The sequence below is a fragment of the Corvus hawaiiensis genome, chromosome 1, assembly GCF_020740725.1.
Source record: "Corvus hawaiiensis isolate bCorHaw1 chromosome 1, bCorHaw1.pri.cur, whole genome shotgun sequence".
Lineage (NCBI taxonomy): Eukaryota > Metazoa > Chordata > Aves > Passeriformes > Corvidae > Corvus > Corvus hawaiiensis.
Genome location: NC_063213.1, coordinates 10,586,648 through 10,609,921, shown reverse-complemented (window position 1 = coordinate 10,609,921; position 23,274 = coordinate 10,586,648). Strand labels below are relative to the sequence as shown.

The 23,274-nt window shown below is 40.2% G+C and overlaps 1 protein-coding gene across 2 annotated transcripts in view; it reads right to left on the bottom strand.

Moving 5' to 3' along the window:
- Nucleotides 1-18,684, bottom strand: part of WDR37 (WD repeat domain 37) — a 47,170-nt gene extending 28,486 nt beyond the window's left edge. Inside the window, exons 1-6 of one of the 2 annotated variants that reach the window (XM_048287105.1) lie at nt 18,463-18,684; nt 13,284-13,315; nt 9,244-9,421; nt 6,657-6,753; nt 4,835-4,930; nt 4,603-4,667 (exon numbers count right to left, since the gene is read on the bottom strand). In XM_048287105.1, coding sequence (XP_048143062.1) covers nt 4,603-4,667; nt 4,835-4,930; nt 6,657-6,753; nt 9,244-9,381 — 396 coding nt within the window. In that variant the 5' untranslated portion in view covers nt 9,382-9,421; nt 13,284-13,315; nt 18,463-18,684. The remainder of the gene's footprint in view (nt 1-4,602; nt 4,668-4,834; nt 4,931-6,656; nt 6,754-9,243; nt 9,422-13,283; nt 13,316-18,462) is intronic. The other variant, XM_048287173.1, reaches the window with a different exon arrangement.
- Between the last annotated feature and the right edge of the window lie 4,590 nt (nt 18,685-23,274).

The window sequence follows — 23,274 nt, the reverse complement described above, 5'->3', positions numbered from 1 at the left end:
TCAGCTTAAACTCCAAACCTGGTATTTTCCAGCTCTCAACCCCACATTCAGACTGTGCTTGCATTCTGTCTTTCTAATGTTGAGTCAAACCCTCATGAAAAATTCTTCTCGGAGAAAAATTTTCTAGCCCACCAACAAACAAAGAATTTCCAAAACTGCTGGACAGTGGTTTCACTTATCATTTAATGGCAAGAATATAAAACTCCTTTTGGAGTATTAGCAGTCTTTTAATTAACACACAGAAGATAAGAGTTCAAGAACACCATCCAATAGTAAATATCCTGATACAGGTATTTATTCAACACCCACTTTTTCCACACTTCTTTTTTCCCTTTCTTTTTTTGCTGCCCTTCACATACCAGTAATTGGATAAAATAGACAGGGCCTGGACTACTTCCTGCTTTGGTAAACACACATAAACAATGTCCCAAGCCAGGAAAGGTAAAGAACATGCAACGTGATAAAAAGATGTCTCTGTAGTGCAGAAAATTTCTGAAGTAACTTCAGTAGATCATCATATACAAATAAATGGGGAACCACATCCTGAGTGTGTTTCACTTTTGTCTGTCCTCTTTCTTAAACTGATACAGTTTCATGTACTTCCTTCTGTAAAAGGATTTACTAATAGGTAAGCAATTGTTTACTATGTAAACAAGTGAAAATTGTATACAAACTGAAACAATTGCATGGCAAACAGAGTGAGGCACCTGTAAAAACGTTTCTTACACAGACAGGGCACATTCAAAGTAAGAATGAAAACCTGATCAACTCAGCACCAGTCCAGCAGAATTACACTGTACCTGATGAACAGAATGTCATGTGAAGCAACTTTAAGCAGTGCGAACAAGAACTACATAGCCAGAAAGTTTTATTCCTTTCAACTACTGGGTGAATAAAAATATTCTTCTAAGAGTCTTTATCCTGATCCAGACAAATCAGAGATCCTGGAATTTAGTTTGGATGGAGCAAGTTACAGCACTTCAGTTTATTTTAGGACTTTGCATAAACAATTGATGCTTTCCTGATGTGTAACAACTTTCATAAGCCAGGGATCATTAACAGCAGCCATAACATTTTGTTACCATCAAAACATGGATTTCATATAGTGATTCCTGCATCTAAAACCAACTGCAGCTAAATTACAGAATCTTGTCTGTTAACAAAAATTACTTTTAAGAATACCAAGTGTTAAATCTACTCTACCCCTTCAGGATTTGGACACTGGTGGATAACCCTTGCTGCTAAAACAACGCTTTTCTGAAATGAGTTTTGCCAACTTTATATACAGCTAAATGATGAAAAGTATTCCAGTATGGAAATTTCATATGAAGGACTTGAATTAAGAATGTTCACTTCAGCATTTCCCCCAAGAGAATGAACAGATCGCTTTAGCCCTAGTATTTTTTACTAATATTAAAGCAGTCAAGGATCAGTCTTCTCTTTAGATTAAGCAAATAGTGAAAGGTCTTTTAAGAAAAAAAATTAATTCTATATACGCTGCCAATCTGAAAAATGTAATTGTGTGCAACTGCACAAAACAATCGGTTTGTAAAACTTAAGTCTCTTCTAATTTTCTACAGGCAAAACAAAACAAACCAAACAAACAAAAAAAAAAAAAACAACAACCAATCCAAAAAACCACACACCCAAGAAACCCCCTGTATGGTAGAAGTATAAAGGAAGGGCTGAAGAGAAAACTTGTAATCTACTGCCCCAGTGAGTTTGGAACACAACCATTTTGGGAAACAGCTCTGTTCATTTAAGACACATAGAAAGTATAGTCATAAGAATTTCAGAGCTGTTGAACTCTTAAAACTCTACACGTCTCTTTCCCGGATAGGATATTGGGGAACTCTACATCCAGTCAGGGTACAGATGGAAAAATCACAGTCTGTTAGAAAGTTACACTCCTTCCTAACTCTTTGTTATATTCTCTCTGTGGGTCAAGAGACAAAAGGTTACAGCTTTGACTCTTCTGTGTAGGAAGGAAGGAGAGGTCAAAATAAAGCACTTCTGTGAAGTGCATTAAGGTTTCAAAGAACACACTGGACAGAGATGCTCTCAATGTTGTAATTTCCCTCAGCTCTTGCCTAGTCCCCAGTAAATTCTGACTCAAAGTTGTGAAAATAAAGAAATAAGAAATACATCAGCACATTCAGACATCTGTTGGCACCAATTGACACAACAGATGTGCATAATGTTCAGGTATTAAATTCTTCATGCTCCACTACTCATGGCTGCTTTGCTGTGCATGCACATCAGTTACCCAGGAGCCTCCACCTCATACTTCCCAGCTTCCCATGCTGAAGCTGTGAGGTCTGCCTGTCTTGCTCAGGAAAAAATACAAGTGTTACATTGCAAGAAAGTAAAAGAAGACAAGAATTTAACACCTGCCATAAAAATCCAAACAAAATAAAAGAACCCCACAAACAACAAAAAAAAAAACCTAAACAAAACCAAAAAGCCCACAAAACACAACACTACACTACACTAGAGGGTACTAATCCATAACTACATAGTAGGTGTACCAAAACTATACAGCCCCTATTAATAATAACTTGTCCTTATTTAAGTGGTCTCATTAGAGAATTTGCAAATCATTAACTCTTAAAAGAGGCACCTCTATGCAGCAAATTGGTAAGAAAAAAAGTTTGGAAAACAGCACAATAAAAAGGAGACAAGATAAATCACAGTAGCTTCAGTCTATTTCACTACCACCTTCTTACTCTCAAACTTTCATACTTAAGAGAAGGTATTTCCAAGACATCTACACGGCATATCAGCCTGCATTACAGGTCACCACAGAGCTGCCTATACAGCTGGTTCACATACCTCTGTGAGGAAAATGTGAGGGAATGCGGTTTCCTCACGTTTTATTTATGCTTAATAATGTATCAGGAAATTACTCTGATATAGGGAAAAAAGAGAAGCAGGTAAACTCCCTGTAAAAATTGAAAAAGGGGAGAGAGCAAGGAAAACAAAAATATCAGGTTGATGCAGATGTACAAAATGAAAAGCATCAGAAAGGTTAATTGTGCCAAAACATCAAGCAAAAAAAGATCACTAGCTACTGATGAGCAAGGCTTGCAACACAAAGGCAACAAATTGTTCTAGTGTCATAGCTAAAAATAAAAATTATTTTTAAAAGGAAATTTGTAATAGTACACATAGAGGTGTGAGAGGGACCAATATATATATGCCTCAACATATGTCACAAATGAGGTGAAGAAAATTTCTAAAAAAAAACCCAAACCTAATCTGTGCTGCCCTGCGCCCAGAGAGGCTTCCCCTGGCAGCCAAATCAGGGCAGAGAGAGCTCCCATGGTTGGACTGCGAGCAGCTCCCCGCCCCACACGCTTGCTGGTGAAGTACCCGGATGCCCGCGAAAGGCGCCTGCCAAAAATGCCCGCCAAAAATGCCCACCAAAAATGGGCCCGCGAAGCCGAGTGGGGGAGTTTAGGGGCACATAAAAGCAGCTAGCCGCAACACCACGAGGTCTTTTCGTTTTGGGTCGCCTGAAGGGTCAGCTCGGCCCCTTCTGCTCCCGCCTTCGCGCCCTCTTCCCTGAGATCCTGTTTCCCTGCCTGTGCCTGTTTGGCCCTGCTGTGCCAATTCCGGGAACTAGCTTGTCGACGTGAGGATTTCGTGCTCGCGGCCGCTGCCCTCACCCAGCTCGTAGCCGCCATCCGCAGCCGCTGCCCTCACGCAGCTCGTGCCCGCCGCCCGCAGCCGCCGCGCCCCGCCGCTGAGAGCCCGCCGCTGCGGCGGTAGAGCGCGCCTGCAGCCCCAGCAGCCCGTCTCTGCCGACGGAAGGGACACGCAGCCTGCGGCTCTTTAAAAGTGGCGCTCAGCCTGCCACGGCAGCTACGCAAACGCACCGCGGTTCACAACGCGCACGCTCCGTGTGCCAAAGCGATGCTGACAGATAGCCGGGGTTCTGTGGCAACGCTGTCCCCTGCCTTCTGTTTGTAGCCGCCCCCCCCCCCCCCCCCCCGCTCCTTTTTCCTGTTCCTCCCCCACCTCCTTCTTTTTTTAATAAGAACACTTAGTTGTGGTTTTTTGGGTTTTTTTTTTGTTTGTTTGTTTTTTGTTGGTTTTTTTTATTTGATTTCAATAAACGGTTTTCAGACATAATGTTGCCGTCTTAGTGCTTGATTTTTCATCAGAAAAATCTATGAAAAGAATCCTTTCCCGGCTACCCCTTTTATAGTGGAACAGGACAAGGTGCCTACTTAAATTCCCATTTCAACTGCAATACCCAAATCTTCATTCAGAAATCCACTACCAAGTTCTCTATTTCCCTCATGAAACAATTACTTTTTTTTTGTCTACATATGAAACAGCACTCCCACATACACATGTGCACACTCTCCCCTCCAACATATCTTCTTCAAAAAAGGCGAGCAATTATTGTAAAAATATCATATGGTATGGGTTAAGTAATGGATAATCGATGAATCCAAGATAAACATCCTGCTCCTTAGGAGGCAGATTTACTTACAGACCAGCACTACCCAGCTTAAAGAAACCACAATTTACAACTTAAAAGACAGTCACATTAGTCTCACACATGGATGAGTAGAGATTTAATTTGTCTCATACCTTGCTAGTAGATGCCTTGTAAGTTGTCTTTAATTTCTGAGAAAGCTGACTGGTACTATGACTGGCTGTTGAGACAAATAAATTCAAAGGAAGATATTTCAAATACAGCATTACCTTGTTTGTATAAGCAACTGGTATTAATTCCCTTCAGTAACATTCTAAGTTTTGGTCAACAAAGTACAAAAAAGTCAATTCAAAAATACTGGTTTGGGATTCTTTGTGGCTCTCTTACCTTTTGTTTTCAGTTGTCCTTTGCTCAGTTCAGCTCCATCAATTGTCTGTCCTTCACCTGCTAAGCGCTCATTCAGTGTATCAACCTCCCTACGCACTACCAAAACCAGAAATTCACATTACTACAAAAAATTGGCTATCATTAATAACAGCATTAACATACTATTTAAGAACTGTTATGGTTAGTAAGTAAGCTGTTTTATGGTAAGGAGAGGAAAAGAGATCAACTGGGATTTTATAAAAGTAGGTCTCACCAAGACAAAAACCAAGACTCATGCTGAATTTTCCAGAGATCAACCTTGACCCAGATTCCATGGAAAGCATTGGCGGCTTCTAATTACTCTTACTAATAAATGAGGCTAAGGATTAACAAAACCATTTCTGTTAAATACATGGCCCATCTGTATTGAATTAAATCCAGCAGAAGACAAAAGACTTGTAGCATCATAAATATTTTAGCCACAGAATTAACACATCCTTTCTTAACAAAGGTTTTATTAACCACAAAATAGCATTCTCCCTGAATACTTGTCTCCTACTAGAGTCTCACAAGAAAGGTAGTGCTGCAAATGACTATTTTTTATACTTTGGATTTTTTTTTAAAATCTGTATACAGTAGCTGAAGCACTAGTACAGGAATTAGACCAAGAACAAAAAACATTAGACTGAGCAGAGAAGAGAAAAATTTAGAAATTGTCAGGGGAGTGAAAAGAGACCACAACCATAACTAGAGCTGTGAGGTGAAGAAAGCATATAAAGAAATGGAAATTGAAAAGGAGGAAAATAACCATACTCTGGAGGGTAAAAATCCACCACTTGTTTTCTGACAAGCATTTCTGAAGGCTGGGGAGGGAAACTCTTCTTTTCTTGCTACCAGCCAACTTCTCAGCAGGAGGCTGAGAATTCAGTTGTGCAAATTGTCACTAAAAACGGTGTACTTTTGATGGCAGCCTTTAACCAACACAATCACAGGTTTTAAGAGAATAAAAAACCCAGCACATTTTCAAAAAAGCAGGCAAGAAATTTTTTTTTTTTTTCAATAACATGAATGACTGGTTTAACTGTGGGAACTGATCAGGTGTGGAAAAAAAATTGACTTGGAGCCAAATCAGACAGATTCCACAATTCAGAAGCCAAACCAATGCAACACAGCTTAAAATTCCAGCAAGGGAAATTGAGCAGAGGCTTTACTGTATTACTGTACAGGCCTGTCACTTAAGTTGGGATCCTCTTGCATCAACTTGGATCACTTACATTATCAGACAACTGCACTGTCATTGAACAAATATCTTTTTCAGATAACACCTGGAATTTTTATCTGAATGCATGACTTCAAAACTCCTGAACAGCTGCACGTGCTGGTTATGCAATGTTTAAGTCGTTTGATTCAAAACCACCCCATTTTACACTTTTTCAAGTAAGTCGCTTTTCCAATTTTATTTACTAATACTGCATCATTAAAATTAAGTCTGTAAATATAAAACAAATTCACGAACTTCAAAGGCTGAATGGAGTTACTGCCAGATTAACATTAAATCCACTAGAGCCTACAATGATAAGGAGATAGACCCTTCACTGGCTTTGCCCAAGAGTCAAGGGGGGCTGACACAAATCAGTTCTCACTGCTCGGGTCAAAGAGCTAAGAAAGGAATTTTTCTGGAAAAGTACAAATTCCATCTTTGGCTGCAAGTTCAAAACAATTCTTAAATTCCTCACAGAAAAGCTACACTAATTATACTATAATATCCAAGGTGTTTTAATTAGTGTTACTATAACCTAAATACAAACAATTCCTAAGTTGCCAGAAAAAAATAGATACTCACATTCCAAATTTTCAATATACAGGTTTTCAAATTCCCGCTCTATTTGTCCAAAAAGTTCAAGGAGTGTATTCCGGACAGCAGATGGTAACTTAGAATCCTAGGAGGCAAAATATTGGGGATTATATTTTTCTTTACATATATTTTATACAATTAGCCTTCAATCTTGAACTGATTTTAACAGTTATCTCAATGTCCCAGCAAGGAGGGAAATTAAAACTACTGCTAGTTTAGAACACAAAATGGATAGCTCTGTGCATCATAAAATTATTCATTTTATATATTCTTTCTCTTTCAAGGGATAGAATTCAACTCACCTATGGTATTTGTTTTGGTTTTCTTTACTAGAGAAAAATTATAAACCAAGATACATGTACAACTCATTTAAAAAAAATAAAAAGTGGGAATTTTTTTTTAAATGTCAAGATGTTTGCAGTTCAAGAAAAAAAGAATACCTTCAGTTGATAAAGTAAACTAGAAGTTGACATGCAATGGGTTAGAAAGGTGAATACAACATGTAAATTGGCTTACTACACTTACTACTTACCTAGGTAGCCAGCTATGAACTTCTTTTTTAAAAAGTTTTCACTTAACTGAGTCACCTTCCGCCACAGCCCCGGGAATTGTCTGCAGGCACAGCGGGAAAGGCCTGCCATGACCCTGGCTGTGTAAGTTATTTCCAAAGTTTTAAAGAGAGAGCAAGAGAAACAACTCATAGCCATGATACAGAGCACACCTGCTTTGTGCACAATTCAGTTTTACACAGGTTCACAGCTGGTTTAAGCTGTGGCACTGTTCTGGAAGAAGGGGGACCATGCTCCTTAAGCCCTACATCATTCCTTTCTTCACCTGCCTCTCCCTTGACAGGATACTTTTGTTCAGGCATTCACAGACAATCAGAAGCAAAATAGATCCTAACTAAAACCAACTTGAAACTAAACTGATTAAACAAGAATATTAAATAAATGAAACACTATTAAGAGAAACACCGAAGTTAGAATTCTTTCTGATTCAATTACCCAATAATTTCATACAGCAAGATTATGGAAGAAACTAACTTATCCTACAACTTCTGCAATCAAAAGAGAGATGTAGAAAAGGTTTTCAAACCACTTCTCAAAGCCTGAAAGCATAAGCAAATCTAAACTTGTAATGAAGTAACCAGCATAGTAAAATGCATCTACTTCCTTTAGTCCCTCTAAAGTTGGCATTATTTAAAATAGCTTATTAAAACAGTATGTAATAATGTTATCTCTTTATCTGCAAAAGTCCTTAGCTAGTTCTCATGTGTTCTACAGCTCCACTGTAAAGGGGCATTAATACTCTCTACTTGCTAGACTCTGCCACCTGGCTTCTCAAGGTCAACAAAATTAAACAAGATGGTAGATAAAACATTTTAAACAGCTATGTATTACAGCATAATACACTTAGAGTTTGCTAAGAAATACTAAAACAGCTTAACATTTTGGTTTAGTAGGCAGGGGTGACAGCATCTCATGACCTCTCAGCTGCCCTTCACTCCTTTCCTGAAGTAAGGCTGCAGTAGTCCCAAATGCAGGAACAGTTTTCTACCCAAGTACTTGCATTCTCCAACTTCTAAGTGACTAGAAGCAACAACCTAGGCTCTGTTAATTCCCAGAAAACTAATGCTATGATTTACTGAAAAAAATGTATTCAATTAAAAAAAAACCCCAATTACAACACTGAGAAAACACCAGGTTTTTCCCTTCAGAGTATCTGCAGACTTCAGTGTGAGGTTTCTCATAGCCAAACTCCATTTGTATTTCAAACCACCTCTCCAATAAAAATCGAGTTTTGCATCATCTAACACTGTGTAGTCAATTTGACAATAAATAGCTTTTAAACTCATATTTGCTTATCTTTGCCAGCACTGCTTCCGACAGAAGCCTTACCTAAAGGTAATACCAGAATTGTTAAGTGCAACACTCCAAGTCCAGATTGCACCTGCTACACTGATGTGATTAAGAAAGCTACAGAAGCAGTGGCTGCTGTTCTTTCCCTTAAATTTAATCCACAGAAGAGCACACCTTCATTTGAGCCAAACAAAAAAACCCCACACAAACAAAAATCTGAGTTAGCTCACACTTCTGTCAGGCAGGCAGTATTTGTTCACTTTATGGAAAGGAATACAGGACAGCCTTCCAACTAATATTTTCCCTATCAGAGTCATCATAAGAAGTATTTGGTTTATTCATATTTCTGGGTTGCTACTATTCTAAATGCAAACTTATGAAATCAAGAATCAATCTTGAACTTTTTTTTTTTTTTTTTTTTTGCACGTGGAGGGGAAGCTTGCACTGAAATAATCAGGCTGGGTTTTATATCGTTTTATGGTTTTATCATTCATGTAAGACTACAGAGAAGCTGATAAACTCCACAGGTCTCAACAGAACCTGAAACATTGTCAACATCCACATCAATGATCTCCAAAGCCAGAGAGCACTTACAAGCAACAAAATCTGTTTTTCCTCCAGCTTTACTGGATATATTTCAATATTTAAGTTTGTTTAGCTTCTCCCCATAGAAAACACATCTAAAAAGTGATGTAGGCTCCCAAGCATCACCTTACCTGCCCTTCCAACATGTCTCTCTGCAGCCCTGCCCGTTCCTGCTCGGAACTGTTGGTTCTTCGAATGGAAAGGCTGTGAGATTTACGTTTCTGCTTTGCTTGGCGAGCAGATGCACAACTTCCACTTTCTATTGGCATTACTTCAAAAAAACAGCTTCACAGAGGCTCCTATGATAAACTAAGGACAAGCATTACACATTACAAATTGCTTTGCCAAACTAACCACAACTTAAATATTTTTATCAAAATGGAAATATTTAGTTCTACTAAACTTTGGAGTTGTTTGGGTTGTCATTAAAAAGAAGAGATCCCGCTTACTTACAGCCGTTCTTCAAACAACATTAAGTTCAAAATCATATGCATATATGTAAATAGAATGGAATCACTTCAGCATTACTTATTCATTAGCTAACAAACCTCCACAAAAGGAAAATAAATTCCACTTCCTTGCTCATTTTGGAGAACACCAGCAGAGACAGCCCCAAAATGCTTCCAGGAAACAACTATTATGCATACTATAGTTCACTGAAATGCATGCAAAATTAAAACCCAGCTGGAAAATGAAAGCAAACATGGTAATTTAGGAACACTGTCAGGTTAAAAATGTATTATTCAACCTTAAGTGCTACTATACAAAATTTAACAGATGTCCTTGTTCAGACATAAGCAGAAATTAATTTTCATGACAGAAGTTCTGAAAACTACTTTCCACCATTTTTGGCAGCTCATGGTTTCACTTCCCTTAATAATGAAAGTGCCCATGAAATTATGAGAATAGTGAAAGTGCACCTGACTTAACAGGCTGCTGGTGATGTGGTTCATTTCTGTCACCTTGATAAAGCCAAATATATGCATTTCAATATGCCTGAAAACACCTGACAGTATCACCAAACAGTATTACCATGTATGAGCTACTGCTTCCCCTGTTTAAGAAAAATCAAATTATGTCTGATTTATTGCATAAACGTGGAGAATATGTACAAAAAAATCAAATTATTTTTGATTGCATAAATATGGAGAATATGTTCTTTACTGTCAAAATCTTATTTTTACAAACATTTGATTACAGGATTTTTTAAAATTTAAACCCAACATTCAACAGAAATTACTTTTTGTTTCATGGGGTACCAGTTGTCAAACATTTCAAATGTTTCAGGATTGATTACCCAAAATTTTTCAATCATGCACACTGAGAACAAAATAAAAATTCATTCTCCAGCATAAATTATTTCTGAAACAACAATTAAAACTTAAAATAGGTGCAATAGTCTGCAGAGGAATAGGAGAGCAGAGATGGCAAAGCTAACCAGGCAACTGAGCTTCCTTTTAAATAAGTTGATCAGAGAAAATTTAAACCAAACCCAGGGCCACTTCCAATTTAAGATCCGCCAACACGCAGGATCTCACGCTAGGAATGAGCACCATCACTATTAACAAGATCAGGCATTAACCATTTCAGGGGTTTGACATGGTGTTTTCAGCTTTTTAACAAATCATAAAGCCAAGGAAAAGCATACCTTACTAAAAACACAGTATGCTCCATGAATAACAGTAGCTCAAAATCTCCTTTGGGTTTTATATCACAAAATGAAAATGTATAAAGATACAGAAATTTGTATCAAAATGAGACTAGATTTAGTTAAGATTTTAATGCCCATCCATCCTTATTAAAAAACTTGGTATTTTAATTAGCTTTTGGAACAACCAAGTTCCAGTAACCTGACACCAATTCCACAGTCTAAAATAAAATTCAGGTTGCACCAGTGACCTGTACTGCACTAAAATTTTTTTTTCATATCCTCTGGACTCCACAGAGTCCTCCCCCGCACCTAATCCCATCAGAGCTTTTTATGTGTGATTAATCAGTAGTAACTAATTAGCTATATTCACAAATTAAAGAAGACTAGAAAGAACTACCATTGGGTAGTTTCTTATTTGCCTAAATTCTTCTATTCACTGTGGCTAGATTCCTTTACAAAATTTAAAAAAGCCCATCCCATAAACAGTTATTGCCAATTTTCTGGGCTTCACTATGTATCTTCCTGTTCACGGACATATGGTCAAGAACGAGGAACAGGTTTTCCCTGCTCATCACATTTCTATTTCTTCTCAAAAGAGGATCAGATCCCAAGCAAATATATATATTCTCCCCTCTTCCACCCTCCTTCCTATCTCTCTTGGGAACCACTTTTCAATGGCTTTCAGTTACCATATTCTGCAGTTTGGGATTACTCTTTAAGGCCCAAAGCATCTGCACACACGCAGATTTGTTAAGACAGTTTTATTCATACACACAGCTACATATAATCCCATAAATCCATTAACACCATTTCACTTAAGATCTGGGGGCGGAGGGGGCTAAAAAAGAACAAAAGGCAATTTCTAATCCCTGCCAGATGTGGCTCCTGAACTGCAGTCATACACAAAGATGTTAACGTGGGTTATGCCTTACTAGGCATTGTTTTAACTCTGTTAGTTTCCACTTGCCCTTTCTGCCAAACTACTTCATTTTGGAGGATGTTACCAAGAAATATCCTTTTTTTGACTGCTCCATAAAATCATAGAACGATTTGCATTGGAAGGGACCTTTAAAGGTCATCTAGTCCAACTCCTCTGCAATGGGCAGGGGCATCTTTATCTCCATCAGGTTGCTCAGAGTCCTGATCAACCTGACCTTGAATGTTTCCAGGGATGGGGCATCCATTGCCTCTCTGGGCAACCTGTGTCCACTTCATCACCCTCATTGTAAAAAATGTTTCCTTCTATTTAATCTAAATCTACCCTCTTTTAGGCTAAAACCATTACCGTTTGTCATATCACTACAGGCCCTGGTAAAAAGTCTCTCTTTCTTCAAAGTTCCCTTTAAGTATTGAAAAACCCTGATAAGGTCTCTCCAGAGAATCCTCTTGGGCTAAAAACCCCATCTCTCTCAGCTTTTCTTCACAGAAGAGGTTTGCAGCACTCTGATAATTTTTGTGGCTCTCCTCTGGGCCAGCTCTAACAGGTCCACATCTTTCTTGTGCCATTGTCTGCCACTGGCTTTCTGTGCTGCATGCACACATTGCTGCCTCATGTTTTTCATGCCCCAGTACCCCAGGTCCCTCTCTGCTGGGCTGCTCTCAAGCCATTTACCCTCCAGCCTGCACTGATATTAGGTATTGCTCCAACCCAAGGTGCAGGACCTTGCCCTTGGCCCTGTTGAACTTCATGAGGTTTGCATGGGCCCACTCCTGAAGCCTGTCATGGTCCCTCTGGATGCTATCTCTTCCCTCAATTAATCAACTGCAGCACTCAGCACCAGTACATACAGATTTGGCAGCTATAAACTCTAGCACATAGAATTTAAAGGGACACAGTCACAGGCATGAGATTACATCTTTACAGAGTAAAATTCTCACATTCACTACATAGAAGTTTCTACTTTCGCAGCTCGTGAGCGAACAGAGCAGATTGGGTAGAAAACACGTCCACTACTGTCTCTGTTTGGTAGCAGCACTTCACCTGCAGCCAGTGTCACGGCCAGGGACTGCCCTCTCCTCATGCAGCAGCATGACACACCACCCATGCACGTTCTGGAGAGGGCAAACATGCAGCTGTTCCCAGGCTCGGCAGGAGGGTGCACACAGCCACAGCAAAGCTGAAACCAAAGAGGCCACAAGCAGGCATGTGCATACAGAGGATGGGAAGGAGAAGCCAAAGGGAATAGCTTCACTGCCTTTAATATTATTGTTCTGAATCCCACCAAACAGCCTTACAAACTTTGAGTAAGGGAGCAATAATTAAAGAGGTTTTTTAGAACCAGGATTTAAATTCAGTTTTTAAAAAGTGACAGTGTCCCTTTAAATATTAACTTCACTTTGACAATTTCAGAACTCTTTTGATTCTAACTGCAACTCTTAGCAATAAGAAGCTACAGGTTTTTCAAGAGTAGATTTCACAAAATGGATCCTTGGCAATATGATGCTAAAAAATAAGGTGCTCATTTCTAGCAGTTACCTGATTCCCCTTATTATGTAAGGTTTTCAAACAATGAAAATTACCTGTCCAGAATATCAGTGTCATGTTACATATCCTATGAAAACCATATTAAATATTGATTAGTGAAACAGTCAGTAGTACACAAACCAGTCAAAGTCTTTCAATTTTTTGAAATTTTTGTAGTTAGAACACGCCAGACAACAGGAAAGAGGGGCTGAGGGAAAACATAAACACAAGTCAAGGCTAGGCACCAAATCCCAGTCAAACCAAGTAAGGAAAAAGTGCTTCAAAACAATCCATTATATATTATTAGCCAGATATAGTTAATATTAACTTTTGAGTGTTCCAAATGGGTTCTGAAAAGAAAAACTCACTAAGTTCACTTTCCTTCTATTCAATAATGCCACAAGTAGGATGGAAAAATCACCAAGAATGATTTGAATCTTGCTTCCTGAATCAAGTGAAGCTAAATTCACAGAAGCTAAAAACTAGCAATCAAGAGTAAAAAAGGTGAACAAAAGTACTTTCTGAGAAAAAAGGGAGAGGGGGAGAAGGAGGAAGTGTATTGTATTACTAAACTATATTCACTAGGGGTGGCAGTTCACAAGTACTGTAGTACTAAAAAGTGAGATTAAGAGACATACTGAGCTATTCTGCTCAATGGTTTTGGAAAACACTACATTTGCATAGACTTCACACAATGATCTGTCAAAGCCTCGACAGAACCTTTCTAACAGTGTAAACGTGCAGAAGTAGGGGAGGAAAAGATGTCCTAGAAAACATCTAGAGCACAGGTGGTTACTACTTGCTGAATGCAAAGACACTCCGGTATTTCAGATATGCTGTTTAATTAAACTCACAGGATATTTTACAGTGTGTTAAATTAAAGTTCCGCCACCTACCTTTCTGTAACAGATGTACTCAGCCACAGGAAATATTTCATCAGAGTAACAGCAAAGAGCAGATGTGTAACCAATTACTGTTTTAGCTACAACAGAGAAACGGCACCAACAAAGAGTGCACACACTGGCCTTACCAGACTTAAAAACCCACTGCAGATATAACTAATTGTACTTGCCTACTTCTGCTCTTGAACACAGAACAAGAGGGCTGCTGAAAGGAAAGTATTCCTGGGGTATGCACGTTGCTGAAGCCAGGGAGAAAAGCTGTTTTAAGATGTGTCAGAGCATAGACAGAATGGCTACAGTACTGCATTTCCTTTTTTGTTCATTCAAGATAACACACAAGTCTGTAAAGGGAAAGCATCAAGAAGATTCAGCAACATCTTACCCAACATCTCCCTGCTCCATTTTGTTTAGAGTTTAGAAATAGCAATAGTTACTATTTAAGTTATTGTGTCAGAATTAAAAAAAAAACATACAATTTTACTGTATTTGTATGCTCATAAATCTCTTTGTCTCATGTCTCCCATTTTCAAACATAGCTTAGAAGAAAATTTCAGTTTATACTACATAAAACACAAAGGCATTTTACAATAGTAATTATTGTCTAGTGCAGCATTAAAACTTTACAATACAAAGATGTCCATTAACGGGGGGGAGTGTGTGGGTTTTGGGGCTTTTTCCCACAGAGCAGGGAGGGAAAGGAGAAAGAGGAGAATGATTACAGTTATTAAGTTCTTAATTACATGGAACTCAGTTTAACAGCATTATTCATGAGTTAAGGGAATTTAAGTATCAACATACGCCACTACACTCCTTATTAACATGCAAAGAAATCAAATTTAAAGGAGTAAAACTTCCATTTTGAGGTCTTCAGTGAACAATTTGCTTCAAGGATGCTGTACATTGAGGTGCCATTAATTCAGTGCAAGCCGCAAGACTACAGCACACCTGAGAAAGATCAGGCTAAGCAGACTGCTTTGTAAGACTGGTTGTTTTGCTAAAGGTAAATATTTAGGAAACAAAACCATTCCAGATCATCACAGATGATGCTAGAAACACTAATGAGCGTGCTCAAACCTTGTGAAATCCACTCAAGCATTACAACATTGATTTTTTTTCTAAATTTAGTGCAGCTTGCTTTCAAATGAAAGTGGATGTTCCTCGAAATGTAAAAGAGGAAAGCAGGCATCCACCACTGAAGGTAACAACCTTCTTTCAACAGAAAGCAGAGTAAAGAAACTGCACCAATAAATTCTGTTATACAGCTGAAATCAAGGATAAAAGCTTTAACACATTAGTGAGTACCTACTCTAAGCAAGCTTTTAACACCAACATCCAAATGCAAGCCAGCCCCGTTTTGCTGCTAGCAAGCTTTGATCTTGCTAATTCAACTATGTCAGCAAATGCTGCAGTCACACCAAAATGCAGGGCTGACCTAGCCTGCCATACAGTCTGCTAAAGCAAGAAATGCTACTCTCACCATACAAGCTTATGTTATCTAATACTAAACAACAATAATTATCAGACTTGGATTTTTTTTTTTTTACTTTTTTTTTAATTATAGTAGAAACCTTCCTGGATCCACTAATAATCATCAGACTAAGAGCTATTTAGTGAAATTGCTGATGTCCTGAAAGCTTCCCTTTGAGACCTGTGCCACCTGTGCTTGCTGAGGGTGCTCACTGCTTAAATGGTACAAGGTACAATATAATCTTATATTCAACACTAGTTAGTTACCTATGAGTATATATTGTACCTTCTTTTATTTATAGGTATTTGACTTTTATTGAAGAGTTCAACAGACAGCATCAGGTCCTGCTAAATTACTTACAGCTGGTTAACTCCTAAAATATGTTTGAAGGCTACTTTATTTCCTCAGCTGTTTCACAGACACTGCAGCTCCCATTTCTGTATTAGCAAATCCCTAATAGCCTAGAAGTAGCCTAAATGCAGGCACAGGTATGCAAATACAAGACCTGAGGGTGAGGAATCCTAAGGAACTTCAAGAACAAAGGCGATTTAACCAGGTGTTTGTACAAGGAAGTACTGCACCACACTCAGAGGCCAGAATCTTATTGCACAAGTCTCTAAACAAACAATGTTTATGTACTCGTTATTGATGTATTAGATGAATTGCTATTATGGTTTTATTCAAGCAGAGTGACCTCTAACATCATTGCTCTTCATCTGGAAATATAATACCTGCCAGTAAATTAGAATCTTTTAGTGCTTAAAACTTGAACAAAAGCAATGAATTTTGACTCTAAATATAATACAGCTAGCAAGCTCTTCTGAAGCACCGATAAATAATCTCTGTACAGCGCATTCCTGAAGCACTACCTCATATGGTCTAGCACAGAGAGCTACAGAACCTACCGACAGTCCGTGTAAGAGCGTTGTGAGCACCCAGCCTACCATCTTGAACACCAAGCCTAAAAATAGTCAGTACATATTACTGGAGGATGAGAAAACACAAATCACTCTGGCTTGCAAGGAGACCACCCCGGTTCCTATCCATTCCTCAGTGGTCATTCACAGAGTACTAACCAACTCTCCCTCCCCACAGGGGTTTGAAGGGGTGGCCTCCAGAAGTCCCTCACCCTGGCTTTCACCTCACAAGACAACCTACTAGTCTTAGCTACAAGACTTAAAATTCCATGACATAAAATGATCCTAATCTCATCTCGAATTTATAGAATGCAATACCACTTAATTCCTCCTTACTTGGCACATACTAGATCTGCCTTGCAATTTCAGGATTTCATAGAAGTAAGATCTTCTTGTAAGACATTATCCCTACACTCACAATATTTGTCTTGTCACTGTACCAACAGACTTAAGCATTTCAGTCCATACTAAAGACCGAATGCTTTAAACAAGTTCTAAATTTAAGAAAGAGATGGTGGAAAGGCTGTCTACATTAAAGAGGCATCTCATCTTAGAATCCTTAGATTTAACATGATAAACCTAGTTCAGGGACAAACATACACATAAACAACTGGCATTAGAAAGACAATCAACATTATGGTTGGCCTCTGCCCTAAATTCTTATGTTTGGTACCAGCATCTTTTCTTAAAATAATTGCCCAAGTCCACAACACACAAAGCTACATATAAAGTTATTACGAGACAGGTTAGAGCTGACACCACGCACAAAGATTATTTAACCTAAACTACTCATTAGAAAACATACTTGTGGGTTCTTGGGGTTACCGGCTCTCTTTCAAAAACATCGAGAAACACCAAGGGCAGACTTGCTTAGAAAGCAGTTTCAGAAATTTGCTTAAGGAGAATGATGCAGTTGTAATGTTGTAAAATGGGCGCCTGAACAATAGACGTTTGTATCACTTCAAGGTGTACTCAATGACACTGAATCACTTCAAAGAAGCTGTTCCACCACTTCCTTACGTAAACCTTCCATGACATTACTGTTATAGAAAGCCCACTTTAACCACAATAACAAAATAAATTTGACAAGCTGGACAAGAGAGATAAAAACACATGTAGAAGTTTCTCTTTTCTCACAAACACCAAGATGTCCTTGAACCACAGATAAACACTTGAAAGAAGTTTTCTTCTTTGCATAAGGAATGGAACCTAACATGCACTCAACCTCTGAATATATTAAGCATATCAATTCTTCCCTCAAACTTATTTTCACAGGGTTTTAGCACAGAAAAAGAGAGAACTACTGAACGTGGCTCTTTACAGACTTTTATCCATCTTGGACACTTCCATGTCATCCTCCCACTGCTGAAGGCCAGATTGACCCCATGCCACCACAAACGGTGCTTCCCTTCATCATTTAGCTGCGCCCCACTTCAGAAATTTGGGCGTTTCACGTTTACTCCATTTGTACAGGTGTCAGAAGATCCGAACTCCACCTGTAAACTAATGGGGCTCTACGCTTGGCCTGTCCTTAGGCAGGATATGCAGCAGCACACGAACAAAGTTAGCGAGAGGAGTCTCCTCAGCAGCACCTTCGGCTTCTCTCCCCGCAGACCTGGAACCATCCCTACAGCCTCGGGCGGGAAGCGCTAAAAAACCGCGACACACAGAAGAGGAACGAGGGCTTATTTTCGGTTATTCTGGGCTTTTGCAGAAGAACGTGCAAGTCATTTCACGCGGAAATAAAGCGGAATAGGACGGGCAGGGAGGGGGTGCCCGGGCAGGAGCCCGGGTTCGCGCCGCGGGCCTGGGCGGCGGCGGCGGCGGCACCGCGCAGGTACCACCGCGATGGCAGCACCGCCACCGCCCCGGACCCCCGCTCCCCCTCAGCCCCTCGGGCGGCCGCGAAGATGGCGGAGGGTCCGCGCCCCGCTGCCCCCGCACTCACCTGTCAGCCACAGCCGCGGCGGCGGGCGGGGAGGGGCAGGGCCGCAGGCGGCGCGGAATAGGAGGAGGGGAAGGATGAGGACAACGAGGAGGAGGAGGAGGAGGAGGAGAAGGCGGGAGGGGCAGCAGCAGAGGCAGCAGCAGAGGCAGCAGCACAGCGACGATCGCGGCGCCGCTCGGGCAGGACGCGCCTCCCCGGTGCCGAGCCCTCGCGGCGACATCCGGCGGAAGCGGCGCGGCCCCCGCTCCGAGCCGCGGTGGCGACGGGCCGCGTACCGGGAGAGCCTCCCGCCGGCACAGCCCGCGGGTCGGGAATGGCCCTGGGCCCAGGGAGAGCCTCCCGCCCGCACAGCCCGCGGGTCAGGAATGGCCCTGGGCCCAGGGAGAGCCTCCCGCCCGCACAGTCCCGCGGGTCGGGAATGGCCCTGGGCCCAGGGAGAGCCTCCCGCCCGCACAGTCCCGCGGGTCGGGAATGGCCCTGGGCCCAGGGAGAGCCTCCCGCCCGCACAGTCCCGCGGGTCGGGAATGCCGCCGGGGCCGGGCAGGAGCTGCCTCGCCACCACCCCACTCCTCGGCCCCGCTGCTTCCCGAGTCACTGTAGTGCTGCTGGTTAAACAGCGGAGGTGTGCTCCATCCCCACTGAGGTCCCTCGGGGTAAAGCTGTGTTAGTATTCTGGTATTGTTACCATATTAAAACCGCTGCTGCTTTAGTTAGTTACCTCCAGTTACCTCCAGTAACACTGGATCAGGTGGACTGACAAGGCAGATGAAACTTTCCTGAAACACCACTGGAATTCAATTTTTTTTTTTAATACAGAATAGCTGGGAGATACCTAATGTGGAATTTTTCTACTGTGTCTGCAGACTGAATGACAAAAGCAGCGCATCAAAGCTAACCGCGATGTTCTGCAAGTAGGCTGTTCACTCTGAAGCCTACAACGCATAATTGAAATGTGATTAATTCCTTTGCTGATTAACACTTTGAATAAACCTCCACCTAAAATTCTTATTCATTGTAGCAGATAGTGAAAGTCAAAAGAGGCTTCGTCTAATTATTTTCTCTCTTCCAGCAAATTATCTTAACTGCCTTAGAAGAGGATGTAAAAAGGCCAGAAGAACATGTGCCAGTGAGAACTGAAAATATTACATTTTCTTTTAATGTGCTTCCCAACTATAAGTCTGCCTGCAGTTCTCATTGGTCTTTTTTCCTTTCTACCCACTTTTCTGCAGTCATGTCTTAAAGCTGTATTAAACACTGACAAAAATAGTGGTTTACCTTCTTATGAGCATATTTTTCATTACTGGAGGTCATTCTCCAAGATCACCAGCCTAACTGGTAGAGAACATCCCATAATTTTAGCCTATTCCCTTCTTCAAAGCCACTAAAAGGGAGCAAATTGTTTAGCTAAATGTTCAAAGGGAGACTGCACAGGCAAAAGGAGAGGGACAAGAGGTGGAACAGAGTTGTCCAGGAGAAAGCCTGAGCACAACCTGACCAAATGCCCCTGTTCAATGTTTTGAATTCTCTTTAGAGCTGGTTTAAGTTGTGGGTGGCTGAGCCATCTTAGCTAAGTGACAATTCAAGCTCTCAGCTGTTCAGTTTCTAACTAAACATTTTTAAGCCTCATTATCACTTCAAAAATTACCTTACCTTAATATAATACTACTCTACTGTAACAATTTTAGCTATAAGCATGAAGGAAAAACATGTCCAGCAGGAGTACAAAGATCTATGTTAGAGATTTCCTGGGGAGAACACTTGGCAACTTTCTTGTCCTCTGGAGCAGCACACTCCCTAGGAGCAGGGTGCATGACAGAGATGACCAATTTTTACCTGAAATACTGAAATACAGAAAGACAAGCTTAAACAACTTTTTCCTTGGTACAGGGTGCGTCACCTGAAAACTAACAGGCCATGTATGGATACAGTTGCTTTTTCATGAGAAGAGAATGACAAGTGGCCAGTTGTCACTCTAGCTCTGCTACTGGTTTGGTTTTGTCACGGCACTGCAAGAGTAGCAGGCACTGTGTAATGTATAGGAGCAAGTATGGAACAAAAGACTGACCTGCTTTTCACAAAGTACCTGATACAAAACAAGAGACAGCAATATAGAAGCCTAGGGAAACGGGGCAGTACTAGCCAGCATCTTTTCAACAGCTAAGAAGCTTTTTAAATAAGCATCACCGTAAATAGAGTGGCAAAATTTAGGTTGTCCTGAGCAAATCTATCTCTGCACCCATGGCTGGACTTGAAAAGACAAGATAGAAGGCTTGGGAAATCAGAACAGAATAATAGCTGAATCTCCCATATAAGCATTTTTCAAACCTGTAAATGTAGCAGGAAAAGGCAAAGCCTTCTATCCAGAGCTCAAACCAAAAGAAAGAAAACCAAAACCAAACCAACCAAACAAAACAAATCTAAGGGAGAAAAGGACTCAAGGGTTATTTCTTGATTCATATAGGAAACCTCCTAATAACTCCTTCCTAGAAGAGTGGTTTCCTATACCATTATTCATTCACCTTATGCTGTATAAAATAATTTGGAAGCTGTCCATCATAGCACTCTTTCCATCAGCTTGAGATAGCAGAACTAAATGCAAATAAAACATCCTACTTATATATTTAGCATATATGTATTACATTCTTACTACAAAGACATCTGTCTTCTCTGAAGCGAGCTGAAGCCAACCCACTTCCCTGAAAGAGGCCTTTTAAGAAAGAAGAGTCAAATGAACAGCAGATTAGTTAAGAATGGGAAGTATTTACTTCTCATTTCAGATAAAACCCAGGTTGCTTTTCTCTCAGCACATAAGTAGATCATTTAGACAAATATTTTCTGAAGAGCTATGACTCCGGGACAGGAAAAGACTCCCAGGAAGAATTCTCTATGGAAACCAGGAACAAGGATAGCTCTGTAGCTGAGAAGGGTGAACTGGAAGTCTTAAACTTCAGAATGAGTGAACAGGAAGCTGAAAAAGAAGGTTGGATGTGAAAGGAGGAAAAGAAGCCCATTAATTTTCCTTGGCAAATCTGAAAATTGAGGACAAGCATTTTTCAGGAGTTTATTCATTCTATGCTGGGGTCAAATGCAAGGTTTGTTCAGCATTTATTTCATCTTGTAGTTTGTCATCATTTTGTTTAACTTGCAGGAGAATTAAAAGGTTTTCCTTCAGTTTGGTGAGAGTTGTACTTCCCATTCTCTTAGCACATACCAAAAGTCTGTCAGTGGTTTGAAGCTGGTTGGATTTTCAGGTGAAATTAAAGACTTTCCAATTGTTACAGGAAACTGGTTTTTTCCCTTGTTAATAGAGCATTTGAAAACAGTCAGCAGACTTCAGGAAATGCATTAATTAAGTCTCAAATGCATTTATATGTCACTTCAGGCATTCTGCTTATGGAGGGTGGAGTAGCAGTTCAGAGGTTTCAGTGAAGTGCATCCCATTACAAAAATTAGCATGCTTTGTTTCAACACAAAGAGCCTTGAAGGTGCAGAGCAAGTCTGGAGGGGAGCAAAAGGAAAGGTGATACAGGTGACATAAAACACCTGATCCTGAGCATATCTTTGGTTAAAGGCTTGGGAAATCTCTCCTTTGTCCCTTTTGTGAAAATGATTTGTTTTGTCTCCGTCATCCTTTGTCCCTGCTTCTTTGCCTCTCATTATCCACCAGGACTTGTCACTTGCTGCTGCTCACCACCATTGACTCAGGTGAAGTGCTTTGTTTGTCTGTGCAAGACAGGAACTGGAAATGTCTCTGTCAGGTTCTAAAGTGCCTGTATAGAAGTTTCAGTAGTTATTACTAGGAAGAAATGACTCTTTATCATCTATAAGAACACTTTTTCTGGTTTCCCTCTGCTGTGTGGCCTGAAGGTCACTGTGTACACCTGCTCATGTCCCATGCTAGCTGTGCCCTAGGCACAGACCCATCTCTGCCTCCCTGGGGAGAAGTTTCTATTCTAAAAGAGCTTCACTTGCAGGAGAGCTGCTTGTTAACTCTGTTGTCTTCATATGGAATGCTGGTTTGTATGTCCATCTCAGTAGTTGTATTTTTGATAGGTCCGTGTAGCTTGCTTTGTTACTTTAGGAAAATGATAGAGGGAAAAAATAACAGGTTGGGTTTTTTTAATCTGGAACAATGAAACAAGCAAGTGATTGATCTGCTGAAGGATGTTCTCAGTATTTCTTCAAAGCTCAGTCTCCAGTTACTGTGGTTTTGTTCCAGTGACTCAGCAATAAGTAATCTGTAAAGTAATGATAAGTAAACTCAATAAAAAGTAATCTGTGTACATTTCAGTCCTTTATGAGAGTACATATTTATTATTAACATTCTTGTGATAACATTAAATTTGTAGTATATTAACGAATAACACAATATTAACATTAATTCTAATATTTTAATGTTATGTTTTATGTAGTTAAAGGGATATGTAGCAGCCAGCACATTGCTACATTCTTTTTTTTTTTCACTTTTGATGCTCTGCTGGTTTCAAGTGGCTTTCAACCAAACCACCTCCACTCTTTTCTCTTTCACCAAGCTCTGCACAGGGGAATGCTGTAAGATGTTCCCCTTGTAAAATATTAACTGTCCATTTGAACATTTGTGCTGCTAATGATATTTCTAAATCACAGGCCATCTGTCCTGTTCACAGGAAAAATCGAACAAACCAGACTGAAATGCTAGAACTTGAGCTAAGAGGGAATCAGAGCAAGCCACGCCTCCAAGACATGTTAAATGTAATTTCTAGGCCTTTTATAGCATCCAGTCATAAACCCAAATCTGTGGATGGGCAATAAACCAGCAAAAGTCTTGCTGAA